Source organism: Xiphophorus hellerii, chromosome 9, assembly GCF_003331165.1.
Source record: "Xiphophorus hellerii strain 12219 chromosome 9, Xiphophorus_hellerii-4.1, whole genome shotgun sequence".
NCBI lineage: Eukaryota > Metazoa > Chordata > Actinopteri > Cyprinodontiformes > Poeciliidae > Xiphophorus > Xiphophorus hellerii.
Window position 1 is genome coordinate 19,449,084 of NC_045680.1, and position 19,282 is coordinate 19,468,365.

Genomic DNA, 19,282 nt, shown 5'->3' on the forward strand with positions numbered 1-19,282 from the left:
CTGCAGAGTCTCGCCGTGTCTCCTCCTCATGTGGGTTGGAGACAGGAGCTTTTTAAAAGAAGGGGCATCAGGAGTGCACACCAATCCAGCCCCTCTCCCTTTACCATTGGTTAGTGGAATTTAACATCTGGGTCCCCCATATCATTGTCCAGAAGAAAAAAAGAAACGACAAGGGCCTGCTAGGGGGAGAGAGGAGAAAGATGAACGCAGTCAGTGGGCGTTTGAGTGGCTGGAGTTGCCAAAAACTAAGAGGTTGCTTTCCCCTTTGTTCAAATCCATATCTCATATTTCATCTTTCTGACTCAACTGCAGCTTAATTTAGGTATTTGCTCTTTTATTGCTTGTGGGTTCGAGCCTCCTTTGCAACAGAGTTGTTATATTTGTCCTGCGAACAGGTGTGTGCACGTGTCTGTTTCCTTCTTTAAACTTCTATTCTGGTTTCTGTCTCCATCTTGTCAAACAGTGAAGCATTCTCTAAAATTAGCACATCCAAAAAAAAATTGTAATAATCTATGCTTAATATGATCTCATCTTGCTTTTTTTTTATTGCATTTAAATGTACAAAAGGGCTTCAATGTCCATCATTAAATATAACTGTGGTTCACTTAACTATACGTGAAGACTAAGTTTTCTTTAGTTGTCACTGTGGCTCGCTCTTACTGCCCCCATCTCCTCCACTCGCTCTCGCCACAGCCAGATGCTGCTGCTTCCCCCCTCTTGCCTCCCTCTGGTTCAACTTCTGGTTCAGTTTTGTAACTTTTTAACAGTTGCTGATTGCGCGGTGATGCACTGCCAGAGAGTGGAAGTGTCGTCATATGGCATGCCATTCAGGAAAAAGTCCTGAGAGCACAGACGTGAGACGTGCTTATGAGGTGCAATGTACTTGGGCTCGTTTTAAACATGTGTGTTTGTTCGAGAAAGAGGTGGAAATTAAAAATACTAATTTAACTCAGCTCTTTTATAAATCCCACTTGGCTTGACATTAAAACCGGGTTAAGCAGCAACAGCTGAAGGAATGCTTCCACTGGTTTTAGCTTGATAAAGGTTAAAGAAAACTGTACAGTTGAAAGTAGAAATGCACAACGATGTTAACCTTTGAAAACTTTATTGCTAAATGAATCCCAGATGGGCAGCTAACTTGATTGTGGCTATTGTGCATATTGTCTAAGACGGTTCTCAGACCGGTGTATAAATACCAATATTTCATAGAATTATGTGCAATAAATAGAGACTTTAATAAATTCAATAATTTTTACTCAGCAATGATAAAGTTGGCTTTATTGAGTAATTTCCTTACTTTGAGAAAATAGGGAACATACTATTGTGCATATATACTTAATTACCTTAATGAATATGTACGAAACTACGTGTTTAAAATATCTATAGAAAAACATAAAGTAGGATTAGACGTAAAGTGTAAATAAACACTTCAAAAGCTATCACTACATTTGAAATATGAGAAAGGCATATTACATTTTGAACTCTGTTAATGAGCTGACACGCCCACTTGGATTTTCTACTTCAGGGGAAATTCATGTTTGATTTTCTAATGAAAAAAGGGACAATTTTGAGTTCTGTGTAAAGCTGTAGAGCACAGTTATAATAAATCAATAAATATGCACTATCGGCTATTTTCCAAAAAGCAGAAGGGTAATCATGATACAGTGTTGAGTCCAACAAATATACATTCTGGTTAGCACCTTTGAATGTTTTATTTTTATTAAACACTGTAGTGGCTACTGCAAACAGTTAAGAACAACCAAAATCACATAAATGTTTATGTACAGTAGCCAAATTTAACAGACTATTAAATGAAGTGAATACTCTTAATCAGTAATGAAAAAACAACGCCCTGCCCGGAAGCTTTGATTCTTTCCGTGACAGTGAATGGCACTTGGATGCGTGCAGCTTTCCTAAGGGTTGCAGCAGACGGACTTCCCCTTATGGCAACGTTATTCCTTTGAAAACTGTTTCCATGACGTTTTAGTGTTTTCGTTTTCGTCCCTCCAAAAGACCCCTTCATAGATTTACTCAACATTAATCCTTATATATATAAAGAATGTTTATAAATGTTTGTAACTGGACCAAATACCACAATAAATTTTTTTTTGGGGGGGGTTACAAAATGTCTGGATTAAAATTGTGTAAGGTATACCTCTTCATGCTCCTTATTATGGCTTATTCAATTCATTATGTTGAGTTTAAATCTCTTAGTCGAGAGGCAAACGCTACAAATTATTCATTCTCCTGGTTAATCAAGAATTAAAGACTTTTTAGTAAGCAAGATGGTTGTTTCTAATTGGACAGAAGACGACATAAAATTTAAAATATGTTTTGATTTTGAAAATACAAATATTTATGTGTTTTTCCATATATCCTTCTCAATAATCACAAAAACAAAACGATTTCATCATTACAGCAAACAAGCCCTTCTTGCTGATCAACTTTTGACTGTTTTGACTTTGAAATGCTACAATAAATTAAGATTTAGACCAGAAGCCAGGTCTTTGACCAGTTAAATTTCTTACACAAATAAGATTTTGAATTAGCTCCTCCTTCAGCCAACCCACAGCCAATGAAAATGCAGAAAATCATCTAAATCTTGCCACAGGATTAACTTTCCATTGCAGTGTTTGAAATAGTTTTTCTATTCTCTGCAGCAAGCAGGGGTTGCAGTTTACTGCACCTTGCATCAGAAGCAGAAGAAAATTTCTTCAAGGTGTATGGAGGTGAAATGACAAGTGCTTGTGGTTACCCCAAGTGACTTTCTGATGCCACCCTGGGCATCTACCCATATGTCCTTTATCCAAAACCACCATGCGCAGTCTGTTCCTAAACATTGGAAAACAGCTGCCGTTACATTTGACTGTATAAATTTATATCAATCAAGGATCCTGGTGCTAATTACTCACCCGCTCTGGTGATGAGCACCACTGACACTGTAACGACAGACCCATTGTTTGGCTGAGAGAGTTTTGGACGGACATTAAAGACTTGGCCACTGACAGTTCAGAGATATTTCCACAGTCATTTCCCAATTGCTTTGGACAGTGCAGAGTGAACAACATATAAACATTCCTTTTCACTGACTGCCTACACCCACTCACACATGTGCATACTCACCAGGCATTAGTGCATTAGTATGCTGAAGAAGCTCCTAAGGTTGTATAAATACACATTACCTCAGCCGTAAACAGCACAGTAACCTCCGTCTTAAGTCATTCCCACCGAAAGCTGCAGCGCTAACCTCCACACGGACAGATCGTCTACTTGGGCTGATTGTAGGCCGATCTCACCTGTTTACAGCTTATATTAACAAACCAAATCCAGTTGGGAGCAGGCAAGCAGTGCAACCATATGAGTTCTTTTAAAGAAGCCCGACTTTAATTGTTGCAATATGCTTCTGTTTCAAACTCAATGAATCAGTGGCCATTATTCAAACTCCTGAATGCACATTACTTCAATATCTGATTACTTCAGTGCTTGTGTTACTCTAGTCAGTTCCCCACATGGGGATGGGAGAGCAACCTAATTGAAGACGTACTGTGCTGTGTGCTTGAATGTTTTTACATTTTGTTACATCAGAACCACAAACTTCGACATCTGCTATTGGGAATTTTGTGATAGACCTACACAAAGTTATTGTAAATGCTTAGTGATAGAAAACAATATTAATGGTTTTCAAAGTTGTATAAAAATAATATAAGTCCTCTTTACTCTTTTACCCCTAAATATATGTTTTAATTAGAGTAAATACAACTGTGTTCCTCCACTTCAAAGTTGTGTGGTTGACTTTGTAGGTCTTTCGTGAAAACCAAAAATAAATCAATCTTGTAGTATATAAGCAAATGTACTGAATGAACATTAAACATAATTTGGACCAGTGCTTCTAAACACTGTGTTGTTTAAAGTTAGTATTGAAAATCACTTACGCCTGTTTTTAGAGGTAGCTTTGAAAAAAAACCCAAGTACATTTTGAATTATTTTCATTATATTAGTGAAAAAAGTTAAAAACACCAGTCACGTTGCGCTTCCTGAAATTGGTCAGATCTTTTTTTTTTTTTATTGGTCAACAAGAAATATGTGAACGTTTTGTAAAAGCAAATGGATTAACTAAAAGAACGTAGTGGCAAGTTTAAAAATGACCAAACAATCAAAAGAACACAAATATATATAGCTTTATATATTTATACCCAAAACGCCAACCTACACCACGATATTTTAGCAGCACACTGAGGGAATAGGGTCCACAGAAGGAGTACATGAGAACATAAAAGCTTCGGGGTTTTTTGAAAAAACAGAAGAAAAAAAATTCAGTGACTTTAATGATAGAAAACTTGTTTTTTTTCTTTGCCAATTCTGGAAACTAGAAAACGGTGGAATGCTACAGCTCTTATACGTCGACTGACAACAAACTCCTCATGCCATTTCCTAAACAGTCACGACTCGAAGCCATTGCTCTAAGCTTCAACCTTTTACAGCAGCTCAACAACACATTGGGCTAATGTGCATTTTGGATCTAAACAGCCGAGACTTTGACGTAAAATTACAGTAACAACCTATAAAACGCGACCAAGGGTAGAGTGGTTATACCAGCTCCTGTGTTTCTGTGTGTTACAGTTCCAGGAGACAGTCCGTGCCAGCGTAGTCTGGGAGATTAAGCTCATATTTTTTCTGAATGTCATAGGGCAGGAAGCGTCCAGCCAAGAAATGCTTTCCAGAGAAGTTTAATGCACACTTCTTTGGTGCCATGAGTGAGATGAGAACTTCTGGGTTTATCCCATCCTGACTTGGTTCCTCTGCATCCCAACCTGGGAAAGACAAAATGTCAGTATTTGCATGAAAGTTTTTCAAGCGGTGCTGAAGTTGAACTTTGATGAACACAGACTAAGCTAACAGCAAGGCAAGATTTATTCTTCACGTCTGAAACCAGACCTGGAAAACTCGTTTTTGGAAGCCAGGGCTCCCAGCTGGGTGCCTTGTGGCTCATTTATCCTGCTTTGTTGTTGTTGGCCTCAAGTCAGAAGCACATTATTAAAACCTTACCTGAGGGCACATCCACACTGACAATGGGAATCTTGATTTGCTTTAGGGTGACCAGGATACCAGAATATGGCTCCTTAATATTGGATGAGTCTGCCTCCAGGCCTAGCATGGCATCGATCACTAGGTTGTAGGCATCATTGATAAGCTGCACCTGAACAAAGCACAAGTCAGAGTGAATAATATATATTTCTTGTGCATACAGTTCAAACAGAACATTTAGCCAAAGTCTAAATTTTTTTCACAACTCCATCCTCTAATGGTAAGGTTATTTATTGGAATCCAACACACACAAACACACACACACTCTGGAGGGATAAAAGTAAATATTTTCCATTCATTCCTAAGATATTTTTATGCTTTGTTTATATGTCTTTTTTATCTATGTTTTGGTATGAGAATAATTTAATCGCAGGTAAACCATTAGTCCTGCTTCAACGATTAAATTAGAAATACAACTAAAAATGCATGTTTTTGGGGGTTTTTTTTAGCATGTTTGATTATCCGTTGGCTATTGTAATCCCCTTTGGCTGAAATAACTTCAGTGAGACAGTTTTTATAACCATCTTCAAGAGTTCGAGGAATGTTCACTCCAGTCCTCGCTTTCAGCTGTGAGATGTTTTAAGAGTTTCACATATCACTCCAGGACTTTCCATTTCTTAATTCTCATCCAGGTACTGGTGGTCCCACTTGTATTTAAAAAAAAATTTTTTTGATAATTGTCATGTAATGTCATGTCCATTTCTTCTTGAGCTTGAATTTTTTATGCACTTATATCATATCAACAGCAGCAAGAACCTTCAGTTAGTTTCATGGTGACATTTTTGGGATTTTAAGAGAGTATTTAGCATCTTCTGATCTGCTCTCAAGATGGCCAGATGTGGCCATGTTGCCAGTTGTTTTGTATGGCCCTTAACTTTTATGTTATTTTTCACACAGTAAGATGGCTGATTTATAGGGGGGTTAGATAAAAAATACTTATATTTGTTTTTGTTTAGTTTTTTTGAGAATGAGAATATAATTGAATTTGATTTAAATGTTTTAGCACAGATTTAAAAAAAATACTTTAACTTGCTTAAAGTTTTAATTTAAAAATATAAGAAGGAAGAACAGTGAGAAGTGATGGGCAGTGGCAGTTGTAGTGTTTGTAGTATTCGTAGTAGTCACAGTAATAGTAGCGGTAGTAATAATAGTTGTAGTTTTGGACAATGGCAGCATCTGTAACGTCCATACATGCACAGGTTTTGAAATAAGTTTCAAACTAAACCAACGGTCACCACAAATAGAAAACAATTTGGTAGGACAAGGTTGAAGATCTTGTAAAATGTACTCTGTTAAACGGTTACTGACCTCTGTAGGGAGATAGGAAAGGAAAGGGATGTCCATCTTCTCACACTGAATTGTGAAATCCTGGTGCAGGCTGTGAGAGGAACGTTTCGGGTGATAGATGGTGGGCTCATAATCCTGCATCAGAAACAGAAAAACATGAAGATGGAGAAAATGTCGCCTCAAGAGAGACAAAGGTTTTATTTGAGGTCCTTGCCAATGCTTTCAGCAAATGCTAACAGGATTCAGTGTGGAAAATGTCTCGGTGCACATCTGACCAGCAGTTCACTGTGGGGAGAAAATACTGTTGCACCCTGATCAGAAGTTGTGGTTTCAACAGTCTGCTTCATGTATGAAAATTCCCGTTATAGCTGGAAGCTGAGAAGAGTAGAAATCCAGACACCTTCTGTCTGAGAGGTGTGTGATGCTCAGCAGGAAGCACCTGTGACCATGAATTTTTCACAGTCACAAAGATAAATCTTTAGGAGTCAGCAGAATGAGTGTGAGTTAAACGATGTCGGTTCGTGTTTAAATTTCCCTTTCCCCTTGCTGTTTTTACATTAAGGGTGACTTTGTCGACATCTTACTTTCACTGAGAAGTGAACATGGGTAAACTTTTAACACAAGGATCCTATGATGTGCATCCACTGAGGCCTCTCAGGTGAATGACAAAAGCAATTCTAAAGTACATCAATTTAGGTCTAAGAATATGTGGATTGTGAAAAGCATCATATGGACACTTTACTTTCATTTAAATACGTGACAGCTTATATTTTTGTCAAATGTTAATTCCATTATTCTACAGAATACTATAAGACTTCAAGAGCATTTTGAGTATCAGACTCAGCTTTATAAAGGAATTGGACACATGTGCAGCATGTAGACATAGAAATATGTAAACGCTACAGTAGACAAAAAACATAAAAACATACTTATTTTTAAATGGCTGGCTAAATAGCACAAATTTGCATATTTTTGTTTACAGGTAGAGGATCAGACTACTCTCCCAATAAGGTGTTCGTTGTGTCCATCAGAGAGGAAGATTAGGACAAGAAACTGTTTCTGTGGTGGTTGGTTTTTGCAAATAGCTCTTTATACAACCTACAGGTACAGTTTTGTCCAGGATATGTGGGTGCTGCAGAGATGTATAATTTGAAAACTAATTGTCAGCTAAATACACGCTATGCCTCATTTCCACCAATCTGTATGGCACAGGTTGGTGCAGTTCAGTGTGCTATCACGTCTGTTTTCATTTTCAGAGCGGCCCATACAACTGACCCGTGCTGGACTCCTTTCTGTTGTGGGACAGTGGTACCGTTAGGATGGAGCTACAGGCTTGTGACTGTTAGGTGTTTGGGTTTAACCCCATCTGCCCATTAAGAGTCCTGCTGGTGGTGGAAATGCTCTTGTCAGTACACCAGACCATAAAACAGCATGCTGAGTCACACTGGTCCGTGCTGCACAGTGGAAACGAGGCAAAAGAGTACAGAATAACCGCAACACGGTTTTTCCTGTTAACGTAGCTCTGTGTTAATGGTCCCTTAATCCATTCCTTCTTAATGTTTGTTCTGAGGATAACAGATTCGATATATCTGCCAGTATGCTCACAGCAAGTACACTTAATCTGTGTCTGTGGTTCCTATTTGAGCTAAAACCAGAATTGGCAGTGAGTGTTGATTTGGTATTTTGAGACGTGGCAAATATAGCTTGGTTCATGTGCACTCACAGCTCCCAATGCATATTTTCACCAAAACTCTTTTTTTTCTTTTTACCCAATGTATTGAAATTTTCCATATGAATTCATTTTCTGCTGAAAATGAATTCAAAAGAATTCATTTTGTGAGTTAAATTATGTCGGTTCGTGTTTAACTTTCCCTTTCCCCTTGCTGGGAATTACCGGTGAGGAGAAAAAGTAGAAAAGAATAGATTTTGTCAAGGTCGGTGACTGGACCTGGCATTTGTTTGACCTGAACAGAAGTCGCAGCTGCAAATTCAGAGAAACTGAAGAAGAACTCTTAATGACTGTTTGCAGAGTCATTAAGACAATAGCCAGGAAAAATGGTGCAGAAAAGCTATTTTCCCGTAAACGTTTCACATTCACCAGCGCCAAGCTTCCAGCCCGTGAGGGATGATGGTGCTTTGTAGAGTTTAGTTTTTAAACACATGACATTAACAGTAACAGTTTGTCACTTTCCTGTAAAAAAATGACAAACTAAAATGACACACAACATTAAAAGTAACAGTTAGTCATTTTTCTGTAAAAACAATAAAATTTTCCACATGTAATAATGTTTTTTTCTTTAAATAGTGTGTGCAACCTTCTGTCATTTCCATAACCCAGCATTAAAATGTAATTAATGTATAAAATAGGAATTTAAATAATTTATTATGTGACTAATATTATGAAATTTCAATGAAGAAATATAATTCACTGAATAGTGAACTGCATTGGCTTATGTTGCAGAATTAATTGTTTGGGTTTTTTTTACTTTCATAGAGTATTAGCTTTAATAAAAACATATCTGTACTTTGTTGTGCTGAATTGTGTTTTCTTTCATATCAATGAGAAACCTCATGATTTACACGGGAGTCTGATACATCATACAGATGAAACTAAAACTATTCTGCTTAAGGAGTTCTGGGATGAACATATTTACATAGATTTATGTCTTTAATGCAAAATGTACATATTTGTTGTATACTTTATGCTTAATTATTGCTCTGAGGGTGTTGTTTTTTTAAAGTCTGTATACTCCAGTTAACAGTTATTCAGTTACTAAATTAGTTGATGATTATTTCAAAGTTTTAATATTCAATTGGACACGATTAATCCAATTAACTGCTTCAGCCAAAATTGAGAGTTTTCAAAAATAATGGTATGAAAATCTTCGTTTATTAATTCATTACCCTGTTCATTACCCTGAGGAAATCATATGAGAGGATTTAGAAGAGAAGACTCCATAAAGACAAATTTGCCTGCTTAAATCAAAATCCCCCAAACATGTTTGTAATTCAAAACTATCCACGCACAGTAAATCTACCATATCCGAGACTTACGTTAAAGTGAATAAATGGATTCCATACTAAGCCAAAGATCTTCAAACTACATCGCTGACATTTCTCCACTAATAAAGTCAAGGACTAAAACAGGATAACATTGCACATTTGATATGAGAGACGCTAAAATTGTCAGCGATATATGGAAGTGATGGATCACTGCTCTTAAAATATATTGTCTTGACATGTCAGTCAGTGTGCGTCCCGAGCTCCAGAAATAACTCCAACGTCGCACCGAGGGGGTGAGGCAAAGCTTCAAGAAGCTTTTAATGGGAGTAACAATGGCATGATATCATCATGACTGTCTGAGTGCCCTTGCAGAGAGTGTAATGGGATAACTGCTTCAAGCCGTTTACAGGAGCTGAAATGAAATTCTGTAAAGCACTTAGGGCCTGTATACAGAATCCCCTGTTAGTCGTGACACACGTTAAAGTTTGGAGATTGTTTTTCATTTGTCTGAATGACTCACCAGGCTGTTTTTAAGACCGTTGTAATGAATAATTTCTCAGACCCGTATTATTCACTTTAATATGTTTGCTTTGTATTTACTTACGAATATGCGGAGATGTCGGGCACACACTAGGCCAATGGAGCCATTTTGATCTGGACCGCAGACCACCAGCACTGTTGGTTGCTTCTTTGATAAAGCACTCAGTGGATAGGCCTGAACGGGAGACATAAATGTGAAAGATAAGTAAAGCAAGGGAGTGCCATTTCTCTTACATAGCTCAGTCATCACCATCTCAACTCTGAAGAAACTTGGTTAGCATGAGTAACAACAGCAATTGTGTTAACTAAAAAGTACTTTTTAATTGAATCAGTTGAATTGAGTAGAATCGAGGGTTCCACATTGGTGCAGTTGAGCTAAAGAAGAAACATGTAAACAAGAAATAACAAAGGCCCCAAAACAGAACCGTGAGGATCACCACGGAGAAATCAGTTTGAAGAAGACCTATGATTTGAAGCAGCCACATGGAATCAGTGATTTCAGATCTGGTGGTCTTTTGTATGAAAGGTTTAGGTAAGCAGAACAGTTCGATTCCCTGTGCCACTTTACAGCCGAACATTATTTCAGACTCTGAGCAGAACCTTTTCTTTTAATTGATCACCAATAGTCCTGATTCAGATGTACTAAGAATGTTACATTTTTCCAAAGCAGCAGTTAGCTATGCAGCCGTCATCCTCTCAAGAATATTGGTGCTAAATGCTAAAATAGTTCAAACCTGTAGCATCAGCTCGGTTCTGGCACTCAGACTTGTGGTTCTCATTCAGTACGGGTTATCCGATCTTTACCTCAGGCTCTTCATCATTCTTTAAATATTAGGCCACAGAATGCTGCTGCTGCCAGTGGAGGCTGAAAATGGCACAAGCTGCCCTGTGTCTATGAGAGACAGTCTATTATCATTAAAATAACCCTGGCAACAGTGGAAAAAATTCCAGTTCACTCTTCACGGGATGCCTCTGTAAATAACACACCTTCTGTCTCCATCCCGACTGCTGTGAGCTGCTGGTATCTGTCTTGTTTAGTGGCTTCAGTCGCCCTTGTAAATCAGCCTGCACCTTCTGAAAGCAGACAGGTATTCGCCTGCAGGGCAGTCTTCCTGAGAGACCAATCTTCCGTCTCTCTCAAATAAACCAAATTGCCATGTTAGCGATTGTGTCTTTGAGCGTATGTACACACTCACTGACAATAAAATGGTCCTCATTCATTTCACTCTGACTTTCCACAGATTCTTCAAAGTACTAAAAATTGAAAAGCAAAATATTGATTTATTATAATATCAAAAACGTAATAACTTTCTGTTTTACATTTTACTTCACATCCTGTGGGTTTCTTTCAAATACAGCTTTCTTCTTGTTAGTCTTCCCTAAAATCTTAATTGTGCCTCTTTTGACAGATGTTGATCCTGATGTTGCTGTTTGTTCACAAACATGATCCAGCAAACGTCTGAAGAGTTTACGAAACATTTGGATTTATTTTATGATTACAGCACAGGCCCCTCCTATTTACTAATTGTATAATTTCTGAAGACAGTAAGAGGCATGGGATTTTATTTAGGGGTGTCAGGTTGAAGGAGTAGGAAAGGTGCAGGATCAATAAAAGTGAAATCTAAATATTACTTTTCTCCTGCTTCCCAATTACGCTCTACTTTGTTCTATCATAAAGCATAATCAGCAAAAACAAAAATGAATGACAAGTTACAAAACTTGATAGTGTGGATACATGTTGAAAATGTTGACTATGGACAGAAAAACACAGTGACTGTTCTAACTCACAGATATATGAACTAAAATAAGATCAAGGAATTAATTATGGACCAAGTTTTTACAGAAATCTCATCTGTAAAGAGACCAACAAAAGCCTGTCAGAACAGGACCAATTATCCTAGTTTAGCTCCTATTAAAACTGGGTGACTGTGGCTGACAATGCACACTCTGACGTAGCAGTTCTCAATATGGGATCAAAAATAGGACACCGTAATGAATTTATTCACTTCAATATAATTGTTAAATCTATACTTCAAAGTTGTTACATCTATACTTTAAAAGTGTTACTTGTTTTAAAGTCGATGGACTCTTCCAGCAATAGAAACGTGTTGCTGAGGAAGAAGTGTATGCGGCCCAGTTAGCAGCGCTCATCCATCAAAAGCAATAAAACGTAGACTAAAATTCCTCCACTGTGTATCAAACTCATCTACCTCCATTTTCAACACAGTTTTTCACCACAGCAGCACGTTCATGCGGGGGAAACAGGCCGTCGTCCACGTCGGATAATTGGATGGATAACAAGACTCCGAGCGCATTAACTAGAGCGATGAATCTGGAATATGGGAAACCGGCTGTTATCTCCATCATAACAGCTCAGCGGAGAAATAATCACAGTAACTCAATGAGTTCTGAGGGAGATTGTTTCGGCTGCCGTGGGCCATGTGGGATCGATCGTTAAATTGGGCGTCTGGGTGATGACTGAGATCAGCAAGCAATAAAAACCAGAAAGTATTCTTTGTACTTTGTAGAAACAAAGGAGTGGGATTGTTTGCTTCTCTGTTTGTCAGTAAGTTAATTATGAAGGCCCGAGTCGATGATAATTAAACTTGGCCAAAATAATTGGTTTTGCTCAAATAAGATATTGATAAAGAAAATAGTCCATTTAATGAATAGTGTGACCTATTTTTAGTTCTCAATACTTTTTAGCATCACCTTTTGCTACAATTAAAGCTGCAAGTCTTTGGGGGAATACCTCTGACAGCTGTGTTCATCTAGAGTGTGATATTTTTGCCAATTAGTCTTTGCAAAAAAGTTCAAACTGAGGCAGATTTAATAGACTGTGGGTATCAATTTTCAAGCCTTACCTTATATTCTTAGTAGGATTTGTGTTGAAACTTGTACTGGGCCATTTTCACACATGCATATGCTTTGAGCTGAACTGGACCTCTGGCTATTTAAACATCTGCCCCAGTTTCCAGTCTTTTGAAGCTTCTAACAGGGTTTCTTCTAGAATCGACCAGTGTTTTTGATCTGTCTCACCATCCCTGTTGAAAGAAATGTTGACCAAAAAAAAATGTCGACCCACAACATGATGCTGCCACCACCGTGTTTAGAAATTGAGATTGTGTGTTCAGGGTGATGCATAGTGTTTGTTTTTCAAACAGATTGGTATTTTAGGTTCAGGGACACCTTCTTCATTTTTTCAAATGTTCCTTCTGCTTCACAAGAAGTAGAAGGTAGAAGTAGATTTATAAAATCCCAAGTTTGTATTTGTGGTGTAAAAATAGGGGAAAATTTCAGAGGAATTCATTCCCTTGCAAAACAGTGTATACTCTTGTCAACAAAGCGTGTTTTTGACTATTGCTGCCATTGGGCAGCTATATTCCTTCCGACAAATCCACTAAATTGCTCAGAAGCAAATTGTCCAACAATTGGCAAATGAGCACAATTGTGAGGAAAAACTTTTTTTTTTTCTTGGAAGTATAAATTTACAAAAAATGGCTGAGTAATATGTGATAAGTCAGTGCAGAAAATAAAGCAGCGCACCCCTTCAGCCACGTCTAAAAAGAGACATAATGATTAAAGGTTATATAGCAATAACATAGAAGATGATTCGCTGCGTTTATACATTTGTTCATCATGGCGCTCTGTATCTGCTGGTTCTGTGGGAAGGAGGAATTTCAGCAATAATAACAATTGCACTAATCTATGAGGAACAAAATTGCCTGTCTCTTCTTCAAACTGGATGATTTAAGCAAGAATGTTATTTACATATGGACTCACCACATTTCCTGTTAATAAAGGCAAGCTTAAGAGTTGTTTTTGTGAATGTTAAGAGGGATCACGACGATCACTGCTGGAGTCCCTTCTGCTGCTGCAGAACCCATGAGGGTAAAGCGCTACATGAAACCGCAGCTCACTTCAGGCAAAGGTGTAATGCATTATCAAGCATCTGTGTAATTTCATCTGCTAAGGAAAGCTTGATAATTCTGATATAAATCTATTGAAATTAATCACTAATTCTGATTTAGGGCTCTCAAACCACCAAATAACTGAGAAAAAATACCAGAAGAGGACATAAACGGCATGTTTAATACAACCTTAGAGCCCAATTGCTTTGTTTATGTGCTTTTTTTTAATGTTTCTTTTTAATGAGAAAAGAGGGACTGCCAGAGTGATCTTCACATAAATATTAAATTCTCCAGCTCTTTTTTTTTTTTTGATCATCATGTGAGGTACAGCTTGCAAGCCCGACCCAGTTTTTCTGTTCTTTAATGTATTTTGCATATCCAGCGGTAATAAAAGCCTGCTTCCTGTATTGGGAAATATGTTGGAGAGCTTTATTCCAAAATACCTTCAAGCAACTCAAACCACCTCAGCAAGAATTTCTACAGACATTTTCATCATATTTCTTTCATGCCTTTAGTTTCTGGATGTTTAGGAGGTTTTATCGTTTCATTATGTCAGTGCGATCGTTTTAACTCTATTGATGCTTTTAGAAAGCAACTTAAGACGTTCTTTTCTAAACAAGCAACAATTTTATGTTGGTATGATGAACTTCTTAAATGTCTTTTTCTATGTTTTTATTGCTTCTACAGTTTTTTTTTTTAAATTTTTACTGTGAAGCACTTTGTGAATACTGCCTGAGAAAGGTGCTATATAAATAAAATGTACTTAGTCTACAGTATTTTTTATTTAACTTTTTTATTTTTTAGGATGAAGTGCATAACTTAACACTTAATGCAACAACCACCAACTTAATTTTACTTTATTAATATTTTGTGTCATAAACCAAAACAATGTAATGAAAAGTTTTGAAGTTGAAGGAAACGGATGCATGGTTATTTTTCTAAGATCTTTTGGAAAGAAACCTGTGTGTTTTTGTATTCAGCATCTCGAATCAATGCTCTCTAGGAAAACCTATAAATGCAATTACAGCTGCAATGTTCATGTGGTTGTCTCACTGCAAGTTTTGTAAACCTATAGACTAAAATTTGCATCCGTTCTTTCTCACAAAACAGTTTATACTTGATCGCATTGGACGTAGAGGAACTGTGGCTATAGATCTATTTTCAACAGCATCTAGGTCTGCGCATCTATTGGGGCCATACTCATGATTGTTGCAGCTTCTAACAGCTTTTCTTCTAAGATTGTCCTGAATATAACTCCACAAATCTCCCCAGCTTTCCTGTCCCAGTTGGGGAGAAAAAAAAGTCTTGGTGTCCTACTGAAAGTTAAACTTTCACTTTTTCTCCAGAATTGTCCTAGTTTTAGCTCAGATCATCTTTGAGCTCCAGCTTCCATGCCTGTGCTGAGGAAAGCATCATCACAACATGATGCTGCCCCAACATGGGTCACCGTGGGAATGGTGTGTCGATGTGCAGTTTGTTTCTGCCACACAGCGTTTTACATCTAGGCCAAAGAGTTACACATTTGGCTTCTCTGACCAGAGCACCTTCTTCCACATACAGTATTTGAATTGATTTGAATATACTTAAAGGCACAGAGGACCTACACACTGTAAAGAAATTGAAAATGTCTCTAATTTACGGTAGAATACCGGCAGCTGTGGTTGCCTATGCAAATTACGGTAACACATTATTTGAAGGGTTCTGCATGTGACTGACAAAACACCGTCATAAACATGAACATGAAGGAGTCTTCGTACATCTTCATGACTGTTGTCATGAAGATGTACTGTAATTTGGCAAATAATGACACTTTTAGGGCAAAGTTGCGCTAAAAGTTGCATTAAAAGACAATGAAAAGTGTCAACTGTGCATTTAAAGTGTCATTATTTACCGAATGACACTTCATGACAACAGTTGTAAACATGTTCATGACAGGTGTTACGTCAGTCTTATGCACACCTCTTCAAATAAAGTGTGACCCAAATTGCTCAAGCTGAAAAAAGCAAGATTTTTATGCCATACTTGTTCAGTAGGAAGCAGTTCATTAAAATAAATGGTTAATTATAAAATTATAAATATAGTCATGGTCTGCTGGACTCCAGAAAGAGTCTACAGATGTCTAAAAGGGCAAGAGCAGCAACATTAAGACTGTTCAAAATATGTTTTCCTGATTGTAATAGTGTCTCAAAGGGAACACAAGTAAAATGAAAAAATTTTAAAAAGCTCTCAAGTCATCCTTCCAAACTGTCCTGAAACACACACCATACCTAAGCGGGCCTAAAAGCACAAATTAAATCACAAGAAAACAGAACTTTTTTGTAGATTTGCCCTAAGACCAAACAGTGGTCCTGGGCCTCCTGCGCCAAGAATAATTTATTGGCGCATGGCAACACAAATGTCTCCTGTCTCCATTCAGGTGTTGAAAACCCTCAGACTGATACAGAAACATTCAGTCTGGAGCTGGTGGTTGTGGCCACTGCTGTTAGAACACTAAAGGGATTACTTTCAGAGAACCTATAATCTATCTGGCAATCAGGAGTGTAGGTGTGTGTGAGAGCGAGAGTGTGCAAACGCTTGTTTGTGTGGTGTCCAGCAGCAGCAGGAGCAGCGGGAGCAAGCCAGCAATGAAATCAGTGAAATCAGACTGTCTGCTGCTCCTTCTACTGTAATTTTCCCTAAATAGCAGTGATGTCATGTTCAGCAGCAAGCGCTGCTGGCGGCAGTGGGTAGCCGTGATCTGCCGCATCCAGGCCGTATTTGTCTAGTAACACTAAGCTGAAGGGTCTGCTGGTGGAGGGCCAGGCATGAGGCCAACGGCGGCTGATGATAATAGAGGGGAAGTGGATGTGGTTGGTTAAATCACACACTATGAGGGGATAACATAAAGGTTCTGCTTCTGACTGATGCCGCCGCCACACAGCCCTGTTTAAATGGTAAATGACTTGTACTTGTATAGCGCTCTATCAAGTCCATGGGACCCCAAAGCGCTGACACTGCATTCAGTCATTCATGCTCACATGGTGGCAAGCTACTGGACAGTAGCCACAGCTGCCCTGGGGCAGTTTGACAGAAGCCAGGCTGATATGCACTGGCGCCACCGGGCCCTCTGACCCCTACCAGCAGGCAGGGTGGGTGAAGTGTCTTGCCCAAAGACAGAGCGGGAATTGAATCGGTAGGTATCCTACCACCGTCTCCACCATCAACCCAGTATAGTGGAAGATGCATGAGGAAGCTGCTGTTACCGACCCTTTTGACTTAAGTTGCCTTTAAACTATAAATGTGTGTTTCTGTGTGTCTTTTCTCTCTCTACCCAGTGAAGCAGAGTTTCATGTGTCTTGTAGCCCGGACTCTCATTCATCACACCCCACTGAGAAAGCCCACAGTGGAATCCGGCGTGGCAATCGACCAACTCCGTGGTCCAGTCAAAGGCAACCACATGTGTTCCTTCCAGCTCTCCCTGACACACACACCTCATCCTGAAAAAGTCCAGATCGCAACGCAATGAAAGCGCCGCCACACCAGAGAAGAGGAGCGCCGTTTCAGTGGCCGTGTGGTTTTGTCGTAAAGAGGCGCTGCCAAAGAGTTAGCTCAGGTGTTCTGCCCTGAGGTGAACCGCACAAATGTTTGGATGTAAATGTCACCGAAATTTCAGAACACTCGCTCTACATTACAATCAGACATTTGTGTGGAAGTGGATGCAAATTAGGGGAATGTAAGTAGCAGCAGCTGTGACTTCTTACCCTCTTGTACAATCAAATGGACACACAGGGGACTCACTGAGATTTGGTGTTGATTATGGAGGCTTAAACTGGTAGGTTGAGGAGAGCATATCAGAAACTGATGACCTTTAGAAGTGGTCTGCCAAGATGCAGAGTGGAGCTTTTTTAATAGATTTGCATAAAACTGCATTTAACAACCCTGCATTCTCTGGATAGTTTGAACTTTTAATCCATCTTCAGTTTTTTTTGTGTTTTGTTTTTTTTTTTTGTTGCTGAAAATAAATGTTACTTTTTTTCCCCCAAGTCTGTCTTTGTCTGTGCAGACAAATAGGACTGGATTTATGTTTCCTATTACAGGAGAAGGAACATGACTGAAAAAGTCTTAAAGAAGTATTGCAGATTGAAAAGGGGAAACTGTAAGATTTATAAGACTTTCATTGAGGAAGCATAAGTTCTTGCTAGAAAAATACTAATAAAAATCCAACTGTTACTTTAAACACATTTATATAATTGGAGAAAAAATAATCTAGTGTTTCAACTAAGATATTTGTGCGACAATCATGCCACACATTGACAGTTATTGTAAAATAATTGCAACAGAAGCATTCATAGGTTATAGGTGATCAAATTCAAAGAATTTTGAATTAGTAACTTATTGCTGCTCTATCCGTTGAGCTATAAATGCGACATGACTCAGAGGCACATTTCTTTTAAAATAGCTAAAATATGGCTAAAATGTCTCCTAACAGCTATCTGCTTATGCTCAACTCCAATCTATAGGCAAAGCAAATCATTCAAACATATGAACAAGTAGAACTGTGATTAAAAAAAAGCCAGAACAAAAGGACCCAAGTTTTGTTTTTTTTTTACCCCTCCAGGGGGTCTTTTGTGGGCTCTAGTGTCCCTTATATGATAGTAGGCTGACAGGAAACGGGGAAGGAGAGGGGGGAAGACATGCGGCAAATATCATCGGATCTGGGAGTCGAACCCGCGACGGCCGCGTCGAGGACTCAAGGCCTCCAAATATGGGTCGCGCTAACCACTACGCCACCACGGCACGCCCCGGACCCAAGTTTATTTTGCTACCATTCCAGGTTGTTGGGGGAGGGGGGGCTTGAACAATGTTGAGGTGGGACACAAAACCAAAACATGTGTGTGTATTTTAATTTAGTACTATTATGCAAATAAGATCATCTGTTGGTGGGTACAGACGATTTGCCCCACCTTTTTTAATAGGTTTTTTTTACATATTTGTTAAAACTGTCACCCTGTCATGTCAGTATAACAAGAGACAGATAACATGGGAAAAGGTCCAGCTCCTCCACCTCTTTTCTTAGCTACTATTGCTATCTGAAGAAATGCACCGCTCCCTGTCAAAAACAACCAATCAGGGCAAAGAGGCGGGCTGTAGCGCTCTCAATCAACGCTGCTCAATGTGCTAACGGTAGAGAAATAATTTACGATTCCAGGAAAACCATTTATCCGCCATCATTGAAGGCTATGCTACTTAGCCTTAGCATTCGTGGTGAACCGGCTGTAGCATAGAACAAGGAGGATGGGGTGAGCGCGAGACTGATTGACAGCGCTAAGACCCTCCCCCTGCCTCTGATTGGTTGTTTCTTACTGAGTGGTGTGCTTCTGCAGGTAGTTCTGGGAGCAGTGGGAGAAGGCAGAGGAGCTCAATATTTTTCACAGATTATCTGTCTTATATTACTCTCTCACTAAGGATAATTTTAA

At 38.7% G+C, this 19,282-nt stretch overlaps 1 protein-coding gene and 1 long non-coding RNA gene across 2 annotated transcripts in view; one reads left to right on the plus strand and one right to left on the minus strand.

The window, feature by feature from the left end:
* LOC116726287 (uncharacterized) overlaps positions 1–17,887 on the plus strand; it is a 25,086-nt gene extending 7,199 nt beyond the window's left edge. The window contains exon 3 of the long non-coding RNA XR_004340575.1: positions 17,141–17,887. This is a non-coding gene — a long non-coding RNA (uncharacterized LOC116726287). The remainder of the gene's footprint in view (positions 1–17,140) is intronic.
* yjefn3 (YjeF N-terminal domain containing 3) overlaps positions 4,026–19,282 on the minus strand; it is a 54,704-nt gene continuing 39,447 nt past the window's right edge. The window contains exons 3-6 of the mRNA XM_032572950.1: positions 9,980–10,090; positions 6,394–6,507; positions 5,047–5,197; positions 4,026–4,811 (exon numbers count right to left, since the gene is read on the minus strand). Of these exons, the coding sequence (XP_032428841.1) occupies positions 4,615–4,811; positions 5,047–5,197; positions 6,394–6,507; positions 9,980–10,090 (573 nt within the window). The 3' untranslated portion in view covers positions 4,026–4,614. The remainder of the gene's footprint in view (positions 4,812–5,046; positions 5,198–6,393; positions 6,508–9,979; positions 10,091–19,282) is intronic.